The sequence below is a fragment of the Gavialis gangeticus genome, unplaced genomic scaffold (genome assembly GCF_001723915.1).
Source record: "Gavialis gangeticus isolate Ggan-Ray unplaced genomic scaffold, GavGan_comp1, whole genome shotgun sequence".
Classification (NCBI taxonomy): Eukaryota; Metazoa; Chordata; order Crocodylia; family Gavialidae; genus Gavialis; species Gavialis gangeticus.
Window position 1 is genome coordinate 11676482 of NW_017729016.1, and position 21451 is coordinate 11697932.

At 45.7% G+C, this 21451-nt stretch overlaps 1 protein-coding gene across 1 annotated transcript in view; it reads left to right on the forward strand.

Moving 5' to 3' along the window:
- Window positions 1–390: 390 nt before the first annotated feature.
- LOC109294477 (otoancorin-like) overlaps window positions 391–21451 on the forward strand; it is a 44336-nt gene continuing 23275 nt past the window's right edge. Inside the window, exons 1-11 of the mRNA XM_019512859.1 lie at window positions 391–1797; window positions 2181–2396; window positions 2855–3022; window positions 3634–3774; window positions 4436–4491; window positions 5478–5595; window positions 6361–6434; window positions 7701–7836; window positions 16867–17057; window positions 18688–18781; window positions 19771–19900. Coding sequence (XP_019368404.1) covers window positions 1612–1797; window positions 2181–2396; window positions 2855–3022; window positions 3634–3774; window positions 4436–4491; window positions 5478–5595; window positions 6361–6434; window positions 7701–7836; window positions 16867–17057; window positions 18688–18781; window positions 19771–19900 — 1510 coding nt within the window. The 5' untranslated portion in view covers window positions 391–1611. The remainder of the gene's footprint in view (window positions 1798–2180; window positions 2397–2854; window positions 3023–3633; window positions 3775–4435; window positions 4492–5477; window positions 5596–6360; window positions 6435–7700; window positions 7837–16866; window positions 17058–18687; window positions 18782–19770; window positions 19901–21451) is intronic.

Below are 21451 nucleotides of genomic sequence, written 5' to 3' on the forward strand. Positions count from 1 at the left end.
CACACCACGATGATTGACTTCCATCAACAACCACCCTCTGGGTCCTACCGCGGAGCCAATTCCTCAGCCAGCGGATCGTGGTGAGGTCGAGGCTGCAGTTAACCAGTTTTGCCAAGAGGTGATCATGGGATACCAGATGGAAGGCTTTTTTGAAGTCAAGATATATGACATCAATCTCTTCCCCCTTGTCCAGGTGATAGGTCACTTGGTCGTAAAAGGAAATGAGATTGGTCGAGCAAGACCTACCTGCAACAAACGCATGCTGGGTATCCCTCAGGATATTGCCATCAACTTTTATTCTTCTGATGACCAAGTGCTGAGACAGTAAAGGAGAGAGGTAGAAAATGCTCCACAGACAGGTTGCTGATATTTGGCATTATTGTGATATACCCCCTGTGGGCAGTGCACATGCATAGGAACATCCTGTCCACCTGACAGCTGAAGTCATACAATCAACAAGTGCCTGGAGATGGCTGTTTCATAACATGATGTTCTTGAACACTGTGGATAGGGTTTTTTTTCTGTATTAACGAAACTCCCCAGTAGACTTAACCCTGGGTGATACCAAATGCAACACTCTATACCAGAAGCTGGCAACATTTTCTGGAAATGGGCCAGAATGGCCCAACTCAGGTGCAACTGATGCTAGGACCCAGCCGCTGCCACTCTTCCCCACTACCTGATCATGGTGTGGCATGAGTAAAATTTGCTGTGGTGCAAAGCAGCATGGACAAAGCCCCCTGCCACTGAATGCCACCACAGCCCCCTGCCTCCATTGGGCCATAGGTTGCTGACCCCTATACAACAATTAATAAAAGTCCTTCTCTATTTTTAATTAGGGAAAACATATTGCAACCCTCACTCACAATAACTGTATTTGAATTCTTCTGTGCTTCTGATATGGGAGTTTGGCCACAATGCAAACAAAGCTAGAAGAGTAGTTGATGATTTATTCCCGGCTGTACCTGCACAGCTATGTATGCTTCTCACACCAGGAGATAGAGGCATTTTGATGTAGTCTGTTTGAACATTGTTCCCCCTTCCAGTGAAAAGAGCTATCTTGGGGAGGGGAGTAGACACAGCCTAAGGAAGCATGCTGTTGTGCTTTTGTGGGAGATCAGCTGGATGTTCCTACAGCTGGTGGTGAACGTGTTTACATCCAGTAGAACAACCTCTGGCTGTGGTCTGAAGTGAAGTACAGGTGCTCTAAGCACCTGCTCCAATACTTCACTTAATCATAGAATGTGTTGAAATCCCAGCTGTGACCCAAAAATCACTCCAGGCAGTTGTTCAGAATCAGTCTAACCACCAACACCCCCTGTCCTTCATCCTTTTTAAATTAAGAATTATGCTCAAAATCCTGCAAAGGGAACAGATTCCAGAAGTGGAGTCTTTATGCAGAGAGGCTCCTCCCATGACATACTGGGTCTTTTAAATTTAAGTTCTCACAGTGAGAACTTCCCAACTTAATGGAGTTCAGAGCAGTGTAGTGAGATGGGTACATAACTTTGGTCTCATAACCAAGTCTCAGAACTTTCAGAATTTTAAAGATTTTAATTAAAGATATTGGTGACAAGCAGATGTGATTGGAAAGGTTTGAGCACAGGAGAGATGTTCATGCTGTATTTCACTGCCCCAGGCATTACCTCACATTTGGCTGGTCTTTCATACAGGCTAGGCTTGTTGGTTTGCTTTTATGACGATATGGGAGAGATGGAAGCCGCTGTGGCTCGGGTTTTACTTCACCAGATGATCAAATGCAATCACCTGAGAGGCTTCCAGGCCGAGGTTCACAAGGTGTGTATACTGTTTATTCTCCCGTAAAATCTAATGGATAATCTGATCCTGGAAAGAGGCAGGGAGATTGTTTCTTCTAGAATCCAAAGTGAAATGTCACTCACCTCTAGGAAATGCAAGAACAAATACTTGATTGTGTAATGCAGAGGATAGAAGCTCATTGATGCTTTTCCCAGATCTTTTTTTTTTAGCCTGTTTTCTCATTTCTCATATTCTTATGCAAAATGTGGTTCTACTACAGTCCTTCTGCAAAATGGGTTCTTACTGAGAGCGTGCTTGTAGTGCTGATGCCTATTCCAAAAGCCCTCTGAGCATTCGGGGTGATGGTGGAAACAGGATCTTGGCAAATCTCCCTGTTTTGCCTCTACCTTTTCTTGTTTTAGCTCAAAGCTCAACTGCTGGACATTGCCATGCAAAACCAGACTTTGAATGATACCCTTGGGTCTCTGTCAGATGCGGTGGTTGGGCTGACTTCAGGTCAGCTGGAATCCTTGTCACCTGCAGCTGTGCATAATGCTATTTCAACATTAAACCAAGTCTCTGGATGGGCTAAAGACCAAATTATGGTTTTATCCAGCAAATACCTCACTCACGAAAAGGTACGTTTGGGATTTCTCTGATGTCAGTCATATTTGATGAAAGCAACCAAAATGCAACAGCCATTGCTCAACCACAGCTCCTGATTTGAAACAGGTTAGGAGCCACAAAATGTTTTGCTTTCTAGTTCATTCACAGCCAAATGTTTTGGTAATGCTGTGACCGAGATGGTCAGAAAATGTTGTTTAAATTAAGTTAAAAAAAATATAACCCCTAAAATATAACCTGATGCAGCATGGAGGCACATTTTCAGTGCATTATTTTGCTCATTCTTCCATGTACATTGCACTTTGAGAATTATTACTGCAGGTTACACATTGCAAAGAGTAGGAAGTTGAAAACTGCATCTTAAACTAGAAATGTATTTCATATTTAGCATTAAAAGTAATTTTACATTAGGGATTTTTACAGTTTGTGGATAAGAAAACTTCCCATTTTGTTTGTTCTGCTCTCCATGTAGGTTTTATCATTCCATAACATAAGTCAGATGGGTGCTTTGGTGACTGGAATTAGCACCCAGTCATTCTACAGCATGAACCCAAAGGAACTCTCTCAGGTGATTAGAGGCATTTTATCTCAGTATGCATCTGATTTATCACCTGCTCAACAACATGGCATTCTTAGTAAGGTAACTATGATCTCTTGTGTGTTCAGACCCAATCCCCACCAGCCCTAATGTGTAAGGAAGGACCACACATGCACAAAAAGATGTAAACTGGCACTCACGTGGATTTGGGTTGTATTCTGAACTGATGTAACAACATTATTCCTATTCTGTTTTCTCTTAAGCATCAGTTAAGTTTCAAAGGTTATAAACTCTTCCTTCTATCATGCTATAACGTGATTTAGTTTTGGAGTATGAATCAACAATCAAATTAAAATGAGTTAACAGGAGTCAGGATCTCACTGCAGAACAGCAGATGTTCAGTGAGTCTCTGTTAGCCCATTTGTCTGCTCTGAACTGGTAAGTGAGATCAGAGCAGCTTATCCCTAGATGAAACAGAGCTATGTTTTCCCTGATTTACTGTTCTCTTACTATAGGTTAACAGCAGGGGGAGACAGTTCCTGTCCCCTCTTAACTGTTCCTGTTAACTCACTTTAATTTGATTATTCATAATCTTTGAATAATGAAATGTGCCTTTCCTTGAAACCTCTTGAGATAATGCAACACTGTAATGAAAAAATCATCTTGTTCAGATATAAACTCTGAGAACTATAATTTCTTTGCCTTTTTATTAGATGATTGCACCTAGAGATTTTCCTTCATCAGTCACAGATATACAAGGAGCTTTTTTTAAAGAAGTATCTCTTTCAGCTTTGTGGAAGGAAACAGATTTTAACTCTTCAGTGATGAAAGAAAAAGAATTGAGGAGGAGCCAGGTAATGAGTAGTTCCAGTGGTACCCAGTGGGGATTTCTTCAGAGACCCAATAAAACACCTAGTCTAGTTGTTTTGCTTTAAGAACTCTCCACTGCTTACAGTGACAGGCCATGTTTCACCAGTGAAGACAAGTGACAGAACCTTGAAGATTCTCTTCCCAGTCTTTATTTTCAGATGCATGTCCAGTGCCCCCTGGAGAATGAATAGGAGTGTAAGGTTGAAAAGCCTACATGTAAAGAATATGTGGTGAAAGGAAGGAATTGGTCTAAATATGTTTTGACTAATGCAACCCAGTGTGCCTTGGAGCTAAGCAGCATTATAAAGCAATCTTTATGTAAGGATAAACTTGAACGGCCAAGCACAAAAATCATCATGATTCTGTCACACATTTCTTCTCCTTCCCATACTGCATATTTGACTTTGTGTGTCTGACTAGTCATGATTCCAGATGTAACAAAGTCTACTATCTACACAGTACACCATTCCTTAACTCACTAATTAAATTTACCCCTGCCAATAAGGGTTCTAGGGTGCAATGACTTGGATGTCATCAGTGTATTTAATGTTCATAAAAAAGATGAATGTGCCAGGAACATTCAGCATTTCCTTTAGCTATCAAACTTATTACCCAAGAGCCACTTTCATGTGTTTTTAATTTCAGGCCTTGTATCTGTATGAATTATTGTCTAAGAAAACAGCTCCTGCTGACCTTTTAAGGTATGGATATTAGTCTACTCTACATTGCCAGTGAAACATGGTTTACACCTTGTTTGCCATCATTCTTGCAGCAAAGTGAAATATCTTCTGTTAGTCTCATAAGATTCTACATTTATATGATACCTTTCATCCCCTGAGGCCCCAAGCGCTTCATTTTAGGGGCCCCTAAATCCAGGGCCTAGATCAGAACATCCCAAAAATCTTTGGGTAGTTCAGAGTTCATAAGCAAAATATTACAAATGTAGGCTCAACTCTGCTTTCCACTGCCTAAAGGATTCTAAAAGAATGGCACAAGGAAGGAGGGGGGATGAAGAGGTATCCAGAGGAGGTTCTTTCTGGAAAGCTGATCTGTGGAATGAGAAAAGTTGAAGAGTCTCTGTTAGATATGCTAACGTGTTCTTGAGATCATAGTTTATCAGAGGTGACTGCCAGTATCTGGGGGAACGTTTGTTCACCAGAGCACCCCAAGGGATGATGAAGTCGAATAGTTATAAACTACTGCAAGACCATTTCAGGCTGGACATAAGGAAGAATTTCTTTACTGTCCAAGCCCCCAAGGTCTGGAATAGCCCACCACCAAGTTCTGGTTCAAGCACCCACATTGAACACCTTCAAGAGTAAATTGGATGCTTTTCTTGCTGGGATCCTATGACCCCAGCTGACTTCCTGCCCTTCGGGTGGGGGGCTGGACTCGATGATCTTCAGAGGTCCCTTCCAGCCCTAATGTCTATGAAATCTATAAAATCAGAGAAAATGAGGGTTCAAAGGGACCTCAGGAGGCCATCTAGTCCAACCCCCTGCTCAAAGCAAGGCCATCCCCAGCTAGATCATCCCAGCTGAGGCTTTGTCTAGCTGGGTCTTAAAAACCTCCAAGGATGGAGATTCAACAACCTGTCTGGGTAACTTGTTCCAGTGTTTTATTACCCTCCTAGTGAGAGTTTTTCTTAATCCAAAGATCCAAATTTGTTGAGGGGTTTTTCTATCAGTACAGGGCAGCTGGTGAAAGGAGTAACCTGCCAACAGATTGAGAGGATGAGCACAGACTCTTTTTTAAATCACTTCAGGCTCTTTGAAAAGCATCTTGAGTTGCTTTCTCCATATCAGGTAAAACTGGAAATATTATAGTATGTGTTTAACACAGGTTAATATTATATGTATTTAACTTTCTTGCATACCACAGTTCAGAAGCCACGCACAACTTCTGGACAGTTTAAGTATGACTTCTGATAAAAGAGAAGTTCGGGCACTATCTGCTGATAGTTGACTCTGGAGCACGTGCATCTCAAGTGTTGTATCTTGTGGTTCTCATCCCGGTGAGATGTAGGTTTGTGGATAAGAAAACTTCCCATTTTTTTTGTTCTGCTCTCCATGTAGGTCAAAAGCATTGTAATGTAAAAGGATTAGGAAATTTGGTAACCCCAGTATATAATCTGATATACCACTGATAAATTAGATTATATACCAGTGGTATATCAGATTATGTAATATAGTAGGTAAATCAGAGCCAGATGAATTCATGAATAAAATTCAAGCTTTACGTGTGTGTCTTTCTGTATAATATTTGTTGTTCAAGAGTAAGTTGCAGAAAACTTTCTACAGCTCATTCTTGAACTACAGCTAACTCAAGAATAATTTGTTGTATAATACAAACACTCGCATGCTTCCCAACATGGGACTTTTCATCTCTGGTACCTAAGAAAAGACAACTGCAAACATTTTTGTAGGAGCTATGTACATTAAAACAATCTACAAAGATAGTACACACAAATCTGGTATGTTAATTCATTTGATGTAATAGATAAAACATACATGCATTTTTCCTCAGGATTCACAAGTGTCTACTTTGTAAATATTTCCCTTTTTTTTTAGGTTAATTGTTTGGCTTGGAAATTTTGGAAGGATTCCAACACATCTATCCCCCCTTTCCTCTTATCAGTTCTTCCGTAAGTCACTCTTGTTACATACAAGGAATATATTCAGGGGTTTTTTCATCTGTTTTTGCTTTAATTTAACTACATACTAATAGGGGAGTTGATAACTCAAGCAAATGCTAGTTTTTATAAGTAGGTCACTAATGCTAGTTGAAATTCATGTCCCCTGGAAGTTTATATTTGGTCATTGCTTTCTGGAAGTGAAGGGAGCAGCAGGGCAGTGCTCTCCACACTTCCCTATACCAAGGTGACCCCAGTCTGGGGAAGTTGCAGGGAGTCTTTCCCCACTGCTTTATTCCCTCTGGGAATGGTAGGTGTCTCTGGGCTACTGTTTGGGCTGGGGCTGGTGGGACCCCCCTATCTTGGGGTTAGGGTTGGTGCCAGTAGAGTCCTCCAGGCTAGAATTAGGGTTGAGAAATGGTAACACCTCCCAAGAGAGGTGCTGGTAGAACTCCCATATCTAGACTTAAGACTTCAGTTGATGGGGTCCCCAACAAAAGAGTACAGTCCTGCTCCATACAGCTATCTGTGCTCAGGTTAGGTTTTTGTCTGCTAGGGTTCTCCAACTTTGGCCTAAAGTTGTGGCTTATAGAAAGACCTGGAGTAGGTTTGGAGGCCTGGCCAATAGCCACCTCCCATCCCTTCAACCCCATCTAGGGCAGGGGTTGAAGCCAGGAGGGCTAGGGTTGGAGCTAATAGTATTGGTGGCCTAGTATTAGGGACAGAGCTGGATCCCCAGCCTAAAGTTAGGACAACAGCAGCAGAGTCTCTTGTGGGTATTTAACCCCTAGGCTTTTGCTTGCTGTTTCCATTCATAGTAGGACTGTTCAGTTTCACCTCAGGAGGGCTTGTCTTCCCATCAGGAGTGGAAAATACTGTAGACAGATACCGTCTCCTTGCCCTCATCTCTCTTGCAGAGGCACCATGAGGTACTGATTCCACTCACCAGCTCGCAGCAGAATGTCTTCACCTACCTGGCTATGCTTTCTGTCCTCTCTTAGCATGTCACAGTGAAGCACTTCAGAGTTTTCTTTTTCATCCAAGGTCATTTTTTATATGATATAAGACAATTTGTGGTGCTCCAGTGTTGTGCATCATCTGTACACTCATTTTCTAAAGCATTTTAAAGGTACATGGAGCACTTCAAACATTACATCCTTCCAGTCCCCTTTGGGCTAAACTCAGAGAAGAATCTATCACCATAGACTTGACTTGTGGCATTATGGACAGCTGAGGTCCATCTTTGCAGACTCAGAAGCACTTTCGTTCTTTCTCCAGGGCTCAGTATTTGGAATCAGTTTCGGGCTCTATATGTGTACCCTTCCTGATAAGTCTGGGGAAGACTGAACTGGATCTTCTAGTTCTAGACTCGCACAAAAAGAATGCAGTCCTACAAAAAGTACAGGAGTGTTTGGTAAGCAGATCTTTTTTTCATGCAGTAAATGGGGGGGTGAAGGAGAATGCTAATTTGGAATGACTTCTGTTTCATCCGGCTAAAAGAAGTGCTGGTTTAACACTGCTTTGGAAGTTTTGCATTACAGCTTTATCAAGTCTGTAGCTTTTGCTGTAATACAGTCACTTCAAATATAAGTTATGATTTATCAATTTGTGTTTGATTTAATAACCTCTGTGCATTGAGTTAACATTAAGATACGACTGGGAAACATGGAGTATTCAAACCATGTTATAATGTGGCTGCTTCTTTTCTGTGGCTTTATCTGTACTTTACAGGAAGTTCAATGCTCACAGTGGTTGCAATGGGGTAAAACTGGTGTAGATTAAGTTCTCTCTAACTCTGCCTTAAAGTTAGACAGCACAATGGTGAAAACTGAAGCTCTGCAAGAGCTTCCATTACTATACCAGAACAGTGGTGTGTGATTTTTCTGAAAATTCTCAGTGTTAGATGCTAAGTGGACAGAAAATGTGTGTTATTACCATGTTGGAGAAATAAATTTTATCCTAAGTTATCTTAGGACCCAGGGAAGCCCCAACCATTCAGGAGCCTGAAAGGCCAGGGGATCCCACTGCAGACAGCCGCTTGAGTCTGTCTAATAAGCAGCAACAACAGCAGCTGGTGGGGTCCACGTGTGAGTAATCACCAGGGATCCTGGTTTTCTCTGATTTAAAAATTGCAAATTCTCTGGTTAAAAACCCAAAATCCGTGATAAAAATTAAAGGCCCCCCACAACCCCTCCCAGTGCTGCTGGTGCTCTGTACTTGCCCCCACAGTCTCAACAGCCCTCCTGATGCCCCTCACAAAAGCCCCCCAGACCAGACCCACAGACACTGACACCCACCCCAGCAGGTAAAGTGTCTGGGGGGAAGGGGTGGGGCAGGGCAGGGGAAAGGGAAGGTGCTGAGGGGTAGATCAAGAAGTGGAGAGTGTGTCCCTGTGCCCACTCGCAGGAGCAGGGCAGGGGGGTGAGGGCAGGGGTGCCATCCTGTGGGCCATGCACATGCTGGCCGGCTTGACAGGAGGTTCGCACATGGAGGCCGCCACCGCAACTGCCACTGTGCCCTGTGCTACCATCTCACGGCCACCTGAATGGCTTTGTGGGCAAGTGGTGCAGGGCGCAGCAGCAGCAGTGCGGTGGCAACCGCCATGTGCGGGCCACATATGTGCCGCCCGGCTGGGGGGTGAAGTGGGGGGCTTGCATGTGGCGGCATGCCCCGCAACTGACTGCATGGCTCCGCGGTGGTGTGTGGTGGCTGCATGCAGGGTTGTGGGGGCTTTGCAGGCAAGTGCTGCCACCGTGGAGCCATACCTCTAGGATCCAGGGGCAAAGGGTAAGTGGGGCTTGGGGGCAGTGGGGCAGGGCTGGGAAAGATGGTTGGGAGCAGGGGGTGCTGCCAGCCCCAGATGGCACTGTAGCTGGGGGCAGGGGTGCCCCTCTGCAGGGAGCTTTGCAGGCAAGTGATATGGGGGGCAGTGTGGTGGTGCCTGCCATGTGCTGTGTGACTGGCGGCAGTAGCACAGTGCGGGGTGGTGGTGGGGATGGCTGCGTGCCGCCCCACGACCACCATGCTGGTGCCTGGCAGCCGGCCGCACAGCTCCAGGCACAGCTCCGCGGCGGCCGTGGGAGGTTGTGGAGGCAGCGGCTGTCACTGCTGTCATGGCCCTCCAAGTAAGTGGCAGCGGTTGCTGCACACTAGCCCAAGCCGCACCCCCCCCATCCCTTGCCATGGCTTCAGAGCAAGCCATGGAGCCGTGCCCCAGCCTCATGCCAGCCTCTCTCTTTCCCCCTCCCCTGGACAGGCGGCCAGGCAGCACATGGCAGGCACCCCTGCTTTCACCCCCTGGCCCTGCTCCCCGCTATGACGTGCTGCCTAGGGCCGGCAGCACCTCCCACGCCCTCAGTCCCCAGCCATCTTCCCCAGCCCTGCCCCAAGCCCCATTTACCTCCATGCTCCAGGGGCAAAGGGCGAGTCTGAGCCTGAGCCCAGCCTTGGCTGCCTCAGAGGCTCAGGCCCTGCTCTCCCTCTCTCCTTTCCCCTCTGGCCAGGGCTGGGGGTTTCCCGTCATTTTTGTAAACCGGCTCTTGCAAGCTGGAGCTGCGCCAGCCTACAAAAGCGCTTTGCAAGAGTGGAGAATCCACGGATTTCTCTGCTAAAAAGAGAAATCTGCATTTTCTCCAATTAAAAACTAGGAATCTGTGGTTTTCTACTTTTTTCCATGGGAAACAGAAAACCTGGATCCCTGGTAATTGCACCACCTGGTCTTTAACTTAAATAAGCACCGAGGAGGCTGTGTCACTGGGGTCCACCCCACAGACACGCTGGTGGGTACATGCCATACCCCTAGGCTTCCAGGTCTGGATGGAGCACCCACCCTTGGTGCTGCAGAGGTCTTTACCCACACAGAGTCAATGGTCGCAGCCTCCATGCAGACAGAGCCCTTGACTCCAGGCTGCAAGGACTGCCTGGCACATTTGATGGAGACTGGGAGTAGGGCCACTGGCACCTCCGCTTGTGGGATGTGCTCCCTGGTGAAGGCTCTGAAGGGCCTGGTGAGGGAGCTCCAGGAGGAGGTGAGCAGGTTGCAAGTCATCAGGGAACACGAGGCAGAGAGAGATGCGTACTGCTGGGCCCTGCATCCAGAGAAGGACTCCATGGAAACCGAGCAAAAGAACAAGCTTGAGCGAGATGCATCTGCCGATGGTGGGTGGAAGTTGGTCACATCAGGCCCGAAGTCACAAGGTGAGTCAGTAGTTCCACCGATGGCCCTGCACAACAGCTTTGCAGCCCTCGCATCATTGACATGGAGGGGCATCCGTGTCCGCTGCTCTGCAAACAGGACAGGAACAGCCACCCCCCACCAAGGAAGCAACGAAGGGTAATTGTTGTGGGAGACTCCTTGCTTCAAGGCACAAAAGGAGCCATTTGTTGTCCAGACCCCCTTGCAGTAGAGGTCTGCTGCCTTCCAGCAGCCAGGATCTGAGATGTCACAGAAAGGATCCCTAGGCTGGTCCACCCTGTGGACCACTACCCCATGCTGCTTGTCCATGTGGGCACCAATGACACAGCAAGAAACAGCCCTGAGAGAATCATGGGTGAGAACAAGACCATGGGGGCGATGCTCAAGGACCCAGGGGCACAAGTGGTCTTCTCAGTCCTCCCAGTCAGGGGCTGAGGCCAATGGAGGGAGGAGTGTATTAAGGAGGTAAACTGAAGGCTTCGGAGATGGTGTCACTGCATTGGCTTTGGATTCCTCGACCTAGGTAGACAATTCAAAAGCAGTGGGCTACATGCAAGGGATGGTATTCACCTCACAGGCAGAGGAAGAAAGCTCTTCTCTATGAGAATTGGCAACTCGCTGAGGAGAGCTTTAAACTAGACACAACTGGGGGTGAGGGGGGAGCTTCCATTGTTGTATATGAAGCCACTACTGTACATGAATCCTCTTTCCATGATAACCTGAGAGAGAGCATTGAAGTAGTGGACACCCAGATGAGCACCACCATCCTGAGACACTTGCACAGTGACCAGCAACTGGAGGATTTGGGAGTTCAGGCGTGATGGTACCTCCTCAAGGGAGCAATCCTCTCTGCTCAAAAAGAGGCCATTCCCATGATATAAAAAAGCAGGAAAGGAGCCAAGAGACCTGCTTGGCTCAACAGAGTTATTATAGAACCCTTGAAAAAGCAAAAGGACACATACAAGCAATGGAAAAAAGGATCAGCAACCAGAGAAGAGTTCACTAATATAACCAGGGTGTGCAGGTATGAGATACAGAAAGCTAAAGCAGGCATAGAAATCAAGCTAGCATCCGAAATTAAGGACAACAAAAAGTCCTTCTACAGGTACATAGGTATCACGGCGCGGGGTCCTAGGAGTGGCCGTGATATCTCCTAACGCCCCTACCGTGCCAAGTTAGGTATAAAGCACCCTCGTTCTCGCCCGCCACGTCTTTGATAGTATCTATATTTATAATGGAGGCTGCCTTTTGTCCCCTTGGACATGGTGCTCTGGTCTATCCTGACCCCTGGTCCTTTATGGATTGACTTGGCGCACCCCAGCCTTATGGGCTATGCGTGGCTCCAACCTTCCCTATACCACGCCCCAAGCCTCGCAGATGTCACGGATGTTATCTAGTCAGTTCTTCTTTCCGCGCCCCCGGGCTTGTCACGCAGCCGGCGCCCACTCACTGGCGCCCCCGGGCTTGTCACGCTGCTGGCGCCCACTCACTGGCGCCTCTCACAATTGGGGCTCAGGTGGCCGTAGCCATGCCTGGCCCCCAAATCCCCTCTTCAGGTCCTACGCCCACTGGGCTCTTACAATTGGGGCTCAGGTGGCCGTAGCCGTGCCTGGCCCCTGAATCCCCTTCTCGGGTCTTCAGTTCCTGTGGGGCTCAGGCAGCCTCATGCCTACCTGGCCCCCAGTCCTCTACACCCCTTCTCAGGACTGGGGTCAGTGCCCCCTGAACGTTGTGCCCTCTCTGGGCTTCTTGCCTGTGCGCCCCTCCCTGGGGCTTCTCAGCTATGCACCCCTCCTCGGGGCTCCTCTCCGCACTTGGGGCTCAGGTGGCCTTAGCCGTACCTGGCTCCTAAATCCCCTACTTGGGTCACCAATTCCTGTGGGGCTCGGGCAGCCTCGTCCTTACCTAGCCCCTGTCCTCTGTGCCCCTTCTCAGGGCTGGGGTAGTGCACCCCTAAATGCAGTTCCCCCGCTGGCACGGGGGTCCCCACCACTGTGGAGCCCCACTGAGGCCTCCTCCACCCATATTAGCCTCACCCGGTCCTCCGGTCCTATAAAACTACAAACAGAAAACTCAAGCCCCTGGGCTACAACATAAACTCCAAGCCAACTGGCCAGCCCTCGTTCAACTCCCTACCAGGGCTTCCTCCACCCGGTCTCCTTGACCAGAAGCTGCTCAGGCCATCAGGCTTCCCTTCTCTGCTTACTCTCGCAGAGCTCCTTCTTCCTCAGCTGCCAGAGGGGAACTGCCTCCCTGGCCTCAGCCTGGACTCCATTTTATTTAGTTCAGGCCCTGTCCCCTTCTGGTCAGCTGACCAACTGTGGTTGCCCCAGCAACCGGCACCTGTATCTCTTCTTAGGAGCAGGGTGCCAAAGTGCCCCTGCGACAATAGGGAGCAAGAAAAAATCGAGTTTGACTGTGGGTTCCCTGCTAAATATGGAGGGGCAGCCCACAGTAGATCCCCATGAAAAAGTTGAGCTCCTAAATGGTTACTTCACATCAGTATTCCAGAAAGTTAACAGGAGCTGTGCACCTGTCTGGAGGCCCAGGGAATATGGGGAGGTCAACAGACTACATGAAATCAACCCCAACCAGGTGAGGGTCCTCTTAGAATACCTGGAGTTTTTCAAGTGTGCTTGGCCAGACAACTTATATCCAAGAGTTGTAAAAGAACTGACTGAACTCACAGCAGGGCCTTTGGCAAAGATATTTGAAAAGACCTGGAACTCGGGAGTGGTCCCGACAACTGGAAGAGGGCCAACATTGTACCCATCTTTAAGAAAGGGAGGAGGGATGACCCTGCAAACTATAGACCAGTCAGTCTGACTTGGGTCCAAGGAAAAACTTTTGAGAGAATTATTAAAGAGGCCATCAGTCACAAACTTGTAACAGACAGGGTGTTAAGAAACAGCCATCACAGCTTTGTGAAGGGTAGATCATGCTTAACAAACCTGGTGTCCTTTTACCACCAGGTAAGTAACCAGCTGGACAAGGGACATGCGGTAGACATCATCTGCTTTGATTTCAGTAAGGCTTTTGACTCCGTCGTCCATGAAATTATCTCAGTTAAACTGTACAGGCCTGGACCAGTCTATGGTGAGATGGATGGATAGCTGGCTTAGAGGCCGGTCCCAGGGATGTCTCCAATGGTGTCCCACAGGGATTGGTGCTTGGACCCCTGCTTTTTAACATATTTATTAATGATTTGGACAAGGGGGTGGAATGCTCTGTGATTAAGTTTGCCAATGACACTGAACTGTGGGGAAATGCAAGCACATGAGAGGATAGGGCAAGGATCCAGGACGACCTAGACAGACTGGTTCTGTGGGCGAATCAGAATTGGATGAGGTTCAACAGGGACAAGTGCCAGGCCCTTCATCTGGGTAGAAAGAACCTTTGCCATAACCATAGCATAGGTGGTAGCCTGCTGGCTGGCGCAACATCTGAATGAGACCTGGAGGTGACAATCGATCAGAAAATGAGTAGGAGCCAACAATGCGATGAAGCTGCCAGCAGGGCAAATGGAACTGTGGCAGGCATCAGCCGATTGTGTTGCTAATAGATCCAGAGAGGTGCTCCTCCCTCTCTATTCAGTGTTTGTGAGGCTGCAGCTGGAGTACTGTGCCCAGTTTTGGGCACCGCACTTCAAGAAGGATGCGGATAAGCTCGAGAGGGTGCAGAGAAGGGCCACCCGCATGATCAGGGGCCTGGAGGATAGGTGAAGGGACTCTGAGAACTAGGCTTGTTCAGCCTGAGTAAGAGGAGGCTGAGAGGTGACCTAATAGCCACCTACAAGTATGTCACGGGCGAGCACCAAGATCTGGAGGAGCAACTCTTCAGGAAGGCACCCCTTGGAAGGACAAGGACCAATGGGCAGAAACTAATAGAGGGAAGATTTAGACTAGATGTAAGGAAGAACTTCTTCTCCGTAAGGGTAACTAGAACCTGGAGCACACTCCTGGCAGAGGTGGTGCAGTCACCATCCCTGGAGGTGTTCAAGACAAGGCTGGTTAAGCAAGCACCTCATTGAGCTAGTTTGAGCTCAGTAACCTCTTGCCTATGGCAGGGGACTGGGCCTGATGATCTTCCACGTCCCTTCTGGTCCTATGATTCTGTGATCTCTCAGGGTTTCTGTACACTGTTTATAACAGAGATTCAGTGCTTCCTTGTCCCCTCACATTTGTTTCTCTACATTCCCCTGTTGTCTCTTTTCTTTTACTTGGAGTATAAGCTGTTTGGGGTAGGACCCATCTTGTTGTTGTATTTGTGCAGTTTCTAGGATATTGGCACCCTGATCAATGATGGGGCTTCTACATGCAACACCACTTACAAATATTAATAAGAATACTGTTTTGTCAGCCCCATGTGCAAGCCTAAGATATTTTAACACGGCTTATCAACAGCTGTTGCATCAGTGTATCTAAACAGGGACAGGGAGAGTTTTTTATTGGCTAGCTGGGGTCTTCCTGACTTACTTGAGTAAGGATCATGGAATTGGGTCCACTGCCTTTTTAAAAAAAACATTTGTAGGCAATAACGTTTAAGGAATAAGCTAAATTCTTTGGTTGAAATTCCAGTGGCACCAAAATGTAGGGCTCCACTCTAAGCTCCAACACAAGATACTGTAAAGTATCCATGAAATTCTGGACCAGAAAAGCATAAGCGGAGACTGAGGGGCTGTGTTCCTGAAGACAGTTAGTGTTAGGTAGACAGATTTAAATATATTTATATTTACATATCTCTTCAGCTCTGCTCCCACCAGATGTAAAAGTGTGTGCTGGTGCATACAAGTCACAGCACAGTTTCTGGCTGAGCAGCCTGCCAGTTTTTTCAGGACAAAGGTTGGACAGCTGCAAAGGGCCAAACTTTTCTGTAACTTCTGGTCACACAGAGTGGTTTTTGGAATGGCTCACAGGGATTATTGCTTTGGCTGTTTTCTGAAGGAAAGCCATCTAGCTCGGCACACAACATTCCTTTGTTCTCATTTAAAGCACAATAAAGCCTGTATTTGCCACTCATTCCCTTACAGTCCGCTTGTATGTGTTGTAGCGCTGCATTACAAGGATATTGGTCTCTCATCTCCACTTCTTACATATGTTCTCTGTGTCCCCCATTAAGTTTTATTGTTTGCACTCTAAGCAGGAAACATTTCTTTAAAGCCTTATTCACTTCCTTCTGTGGCTCAAAGCACTCTCCTGAGAAGTCACTGCCACACACACAGAGGTGGTTACCACAGCCCAGGCTTGATGTGTTTGTCTTGAAACTGTATCCTGTCCTCCCAGCCTTTGCTGATCCTGAGCAGCTGGCACGGGAAGCTCCACAGAGCAGGGAAGTGGAAGATATTTCCTCTCAGGCTGCAGAGTTGTTTTTTTGTTTGTCTGTTTGTTTTATGACAATTTTTCATGTTTTAAGTCAAATCAGCCAAATCAATTCCAAATCAGTGAGTCAGTCAAGAACCATAAGTGGCCCTACTATGGGCAAACCTCATACAGCCCCACCTGGGGCTTCAGATGTTTCCAAATCATTTGGCAGGCATCTACATGCAGGCCCAGAGTCTTAGGGTTTGGATGCCCCCGAGTTTTGCTTGCCCTCAGCCACATGGCTGCAGAAGCAAGCTAGGGAGGAGTCTCCATTTCCATGAAGTGGGCATTAAGCCAAGATCTTCCCACTCAAGCAACAAGTAGGAGGTTAACTATACATTATTTCCATGGGTACTACTCTGTGCCAGAAAAGCGGTTATCGCCAGTGACTAGGAAAACTGCCTTAGTGGTCACTTTTACTAGTGCTGTTCTGTTTTTGCTGCTGTAAACCTTGAGCCAGTAATGGTCCCTGCTGATGTTGAATCCCTGCTACCCAGGGGGAATTGATTGGTTGATCCATGTAGCTACAGATGCTCTTTCCTCTCATCCACTGCTACTGAGCACCACACAGCCCAGTGCACTGGGAAGCAGAAAAAGACTCTGCAGAGACCGCAGACCCTCCATTGGAACGTCTGTTCAAGAAATCTGTGCTCCATGATCTCAGCAGATAGTAGCTGCTTGTTTGCAAGTTGGGTGGATATGTAAAAGTGGGAAGGGTTTTGCTCTAGTAACAGCTGTACTTGTTGCTTTACCATTGAATGTACACATTTACATTTAAAGACGCAATAACCCCACATTTAACTTTACCAAATTTCCATTGAAGTGTATAGTACTGATACTAGCTTTGCCAATGAGGCAAACACATTTGCATGGACCCTCTTTGTTTCAGAATGGCTCCATTGATGATGAGTATGATGTTGATGTGCTTGGCAATCTCATCTGCCACTTACCTCCGGCAGCTATCCGTGGTGGAATGTCCCTGCAGGCAATGGCAGTAGCCCTTCACCGGTTCAAATTCTGCCACCAGCTCAGCCATGAGCAGAAGACAGAAATCAAATCCAGACTTATTGAGCTGTATGGGTAAGATCTTGTACAGTACTGCTTTGGTTGCGGTTAATCCATACAAATACTAACCATTTGCTTTGTCCAGACAGAACTGCAGTAAAAACGAATCAAATCAACCTCTGTAATTGTCTGAGCCTGTAAGGCCCACATTCATCTTGATGGCATTTTCTGTTTTCATGTAATGTGATGAGCCTAATTTATCACTGCCCATGCTCTCGATAGAGTTAAACTTCCTGACACCCTGACTGACAGCTCTGGGAGAAAGAAAAGAATTATTAGTGGCAGAGATTGAAGGGCACACAGATCTCCTGGCATGAGGAGCTGGGGCATTTTCAGTGAGTCTCTAAAACAGAGGCAGGGAAGGGTAACATACAGGGAGCTTGTGGAGGTTGTGGGGAGCCCCTGGCGTATGCAATCCACTTACCTAGAGAAACAATTAAACATACAACCCTCTGGGGTTAATTCACAACTGTCGGGATAAAAGCCCTATCAGAGCCTTACTCATGTATCACTTATACAAAGAAAATGATCCCAGCTCCCCAGATTAGAAGAATGCACAATTTCCCTCTCTCTTGTTCCTTTTGGGAAACTCTTACATTTGAGATACTCAGTACAAAACTGCTACCCCCTACTCATCCTAAGATAAGCTGTGGTACACCCACTCTCTCCACAGCCAGTCACTAAAAGCTGCCCGTCGTTTGTTGCTCTCTTTGAATCGTCTCCAAATTGTCAGTATTTATCTGGTAACCGAGTGCTCAGAACTGAATACATTAAAGAAAGGGTTAAAAATCAACTTTCTCTTCACACCAAGAAGTTGGATAACAGCAGCTCTACTGAAAACTGTGTTTTAGCTTTTAAACTGTATTTTTTCATATCTGTGCACTTGACACAGCTTAACACGGATAAAAGGTAAGATATCACATCCTGTGGAGCTAAGTTGTGCTGCATTTAGTAACATGTTCGACTACCTCAGACATCATGATAATAGGGAAAATCCTGGAAATCCAATAGGACTTTGCTACTGTGATCATGCAGAAGCCTGCATGGAGCTTCATGGAAGGGGAGAAGAATTGATTATACTCCAAGATGTACCAGTCTCCCCAGGTGGGCTGGTAACTAAGCAACAGGCCAGCCGTTGGGGAACATGAATACGTGACTGGTTAAACCAGGCCTTTGACCTTTATCCTGCAAATATTTAAGCATGAGAGCAAAGTTACAAGTATCTACAAGATTAGGCTTTGGATATAGCATTTTACAGCAGGGATGGAATCTATTTTTGTTGAAGTTCCTAACTGATTGTAATAGTTGTCCCTTTCGTGAAAAAGATGAGAGAAATTTAAAATGGGGCAATCTTGTTATTCTGTAGATATGATGGCAATGAGCTGTTATAGGTTCTGAAATAGAGGGATGCACTAAGAGGGAATTTGAAAGCTCTCTCTGGCTTTACAGATGGACCATAAATAAGGGAGTTAAAGAAAAATATGACCTGATGTTAACAAATCTAAAATAGTTGTTTAGCACAGAGATCTTGATCTTTCTGAGAGGATAGGGTATAAAAATGTGGCATTTCAGCACTAGTGTTGGGCAGATGTGATATTGCAGAAATTATTTATTTTTAATATAGCTTTCCTAAACATTTTCTCAGCTCCCCAAGGAACTGGACAGCTGAAACAACACTGGATATCGGACCATTCGTAGCTCTTTTGAGAAAAGATGAATTAAGTGTCCTTGCTGAAAAGGTATCCTTTCATTTACATTTTTTAGAATGTAGAAGATAATTTTAAAGCTTTGCAATGACAAATGTTATTGTTCAACTTAAAATGCATCGTCTTAGTATGGATACTGTGTATTGGATTCCCCTTGAAAGGAACCTTGTATATATTTTTGTCCAGTCCTTTATCCCTTGTCAGTCAAAACTTGGATGGTTTAATCTGGGAACTCATGGTAATGTAATCAGTTGTTTATGTAACTGCTTTCGTTAGTTGTATATTGTTGCATAGGATGATATAGTTGATGGGCTTACACATTTTTTAAGCTTTACATGCAGCAGTGTTCCCCGCTTTCTCAATCCTGTCAACCCAATGTGTAGACTTACCTTGGTTGAATTAAAACTGTGTCTTTTGTCATTATTAACTATGGGAGCACGTGATGAGAGAGAGAGGGTCAGATGATCACTTGTACAGTTACTGTTTTGCTTAAGAGCTAGTTCGGTATGAACATCCTCAGTCATCTAACATCCTCAGTCATAAGACTATATCTTGCTCTCCCAGAGAGTTGGGCTGTGTTTTCTTTTTCCTATCATTCTTTTATAATCTTGTGATCTTTGTGTATCAGTGTAAACTTGTGAATCCACACTACAGCAATAAAGCATTGTTCCCGTCAGCAAGGTGTTTTCCTCAAGAGATCATGTTTATAACTGGAAATCAAACTGAGTTACAGATCAGCAAAAAAAAAGTGGTGGTGGGCCTCATTCCAGCCTTCTGACCCTGGGGCTAGGGCTTCACCTCCCCATAATCTTTCTTCCCTTCCTCTTGTCATCCAAACAGCCATTTTACAGTCCTCCCCCACCCCCACAAACACCTAGAGAGGACTGGAGAACTGAGCTGCAACTAACCCCTTGGTTACAGAGACTCATGCCATTGTCCTGCCCTTTGTCACATCCTAATCACTTCTTTGTTTCAAAAAGGAGGGAATTCTGAAAATGTCTCATTCATCTCTCATCTTGCAGTTTCCAGATACCATTCTGCAAATAGCAAAGATGGCTGGGCCAGCTCCTCTACCTGAAGAGTTCCTATCTACTGTATTTGAAACTGTTCACAACTCTACCATCCTCACTGCAGCATCTAACCACGGGACTGGTGAGTATTTTTGTTGTGTCAGAAGGACAAGTTGATAATGTTGATATTTTTGGTTGTGCTTCTGCAGTCTGAGTGGTCTCTTGGGTTTACTTTGTCATGAAATCCACCTTGAGAAACGGCAACTGAAAGCACAACCTCAAGCATTTGATAGGTTCAGTCTTTCAGAACAATCAGTTGGTTTGTATTATTGCCCAGCTAATGAAACACTTTGTTCCATTAAAAATATGCAGCTAAATATCTACTGAAAGATGTGGGGGTGCTTGGAGGAAAAAGATGAATGATTTTTTGTTAATTTTAGTTTTGTTTGGTTTGCTGGTAGAAATGAAATTTCCATGAATAGACAGATACCGGAGATGGGCAAGATATTGAGCCAAAAGATTGCACCCATTTAATCTTTTGTCAGATGTCAGAATATGTTGACTCAGCTATTCTGAAAGTGACAAGTGGTGCTGTATTTTAGCTGTCTGCATGGACTAAATGTAATCTAAAATGTATGTTAATCTGTAGTGACTACATTCAAGTGTTCATTGTACAGGAGATCTTGTGCCAAATGGAGTCTATCTTCTGTATGTCTTATGTACTTCAATTTTACATTACTATTTCTGTAACTATAATTTCTATGGGCTTCGGATGCCATAGCCGTCCTTTTGCCCCAGTATCTCATCCATATATGTGCAAGGATGGGTTTGTATAGAGCCCCACTTAAACCCAGAGGAGAAATGCCAGATTTGCTATGGTAGTTGAAGAAATGAATTTAGCCCTAATCATGGGGCATTCATGTACAAAAGGATGCAATGTGGCTGTATAATTAAACTGCTGTGTTTTTGCCTCTGTTCAACAAAATAATGAGCTGTGGTATTATTCCAGATATATGCTGATGTAGAAGAGCAGAATCTAACCCAAAGGGGATAATCGTGCTTTTAGGTGATTTCAGCATTTCTGTGGAAGATGGATGAAATCCACCCCTTCTTGCACCAGGAAACTATAAATTCAGGAATCATAAATCAAGCTTAATTCCACCCTGGAGTGTGCCACAAGTTTGAGGAACCCAACCCACCTATTTCAGCTTGCCTTCTGCATCCTTTAGGATGTGTTTTAGGATGTGGTCACAATATCATAGATCAGCGATTCTCAACCTTTTTAGACTTGAGGCACTTCTCAAAAAAAACTTGAGGCACCCCTCAGAAAATGTTTAACTACAGAAGAATAATAGAGGATTTTTTCTGTTGCAGAGAGCTCAGAAAGATCGCAATACTATAGATTCCTATTTGAAAACTCTGGATTTATCTTGCAAACTGTGTTTATACACCTAACAATGCTAAAACTTGTTTGGCACCCTGCAGCACCTTTGAAACAATTTCAAGATACCCCAGGGTGCCACAGCATGTTCGTTGAGAATCACTGGTATAGATCCAGAAGCCTTCCCTTATTTTGCTTCACCCGGGGCCCCTCTGCATTCAGGGCTGGTGTAAGGAGCCCCTGTCTGCAGTAGGTAACCAATACTGACCCCCCCCCCCAATGCAGCTGCTCTCTCCACTAAGAGCTGTGGAG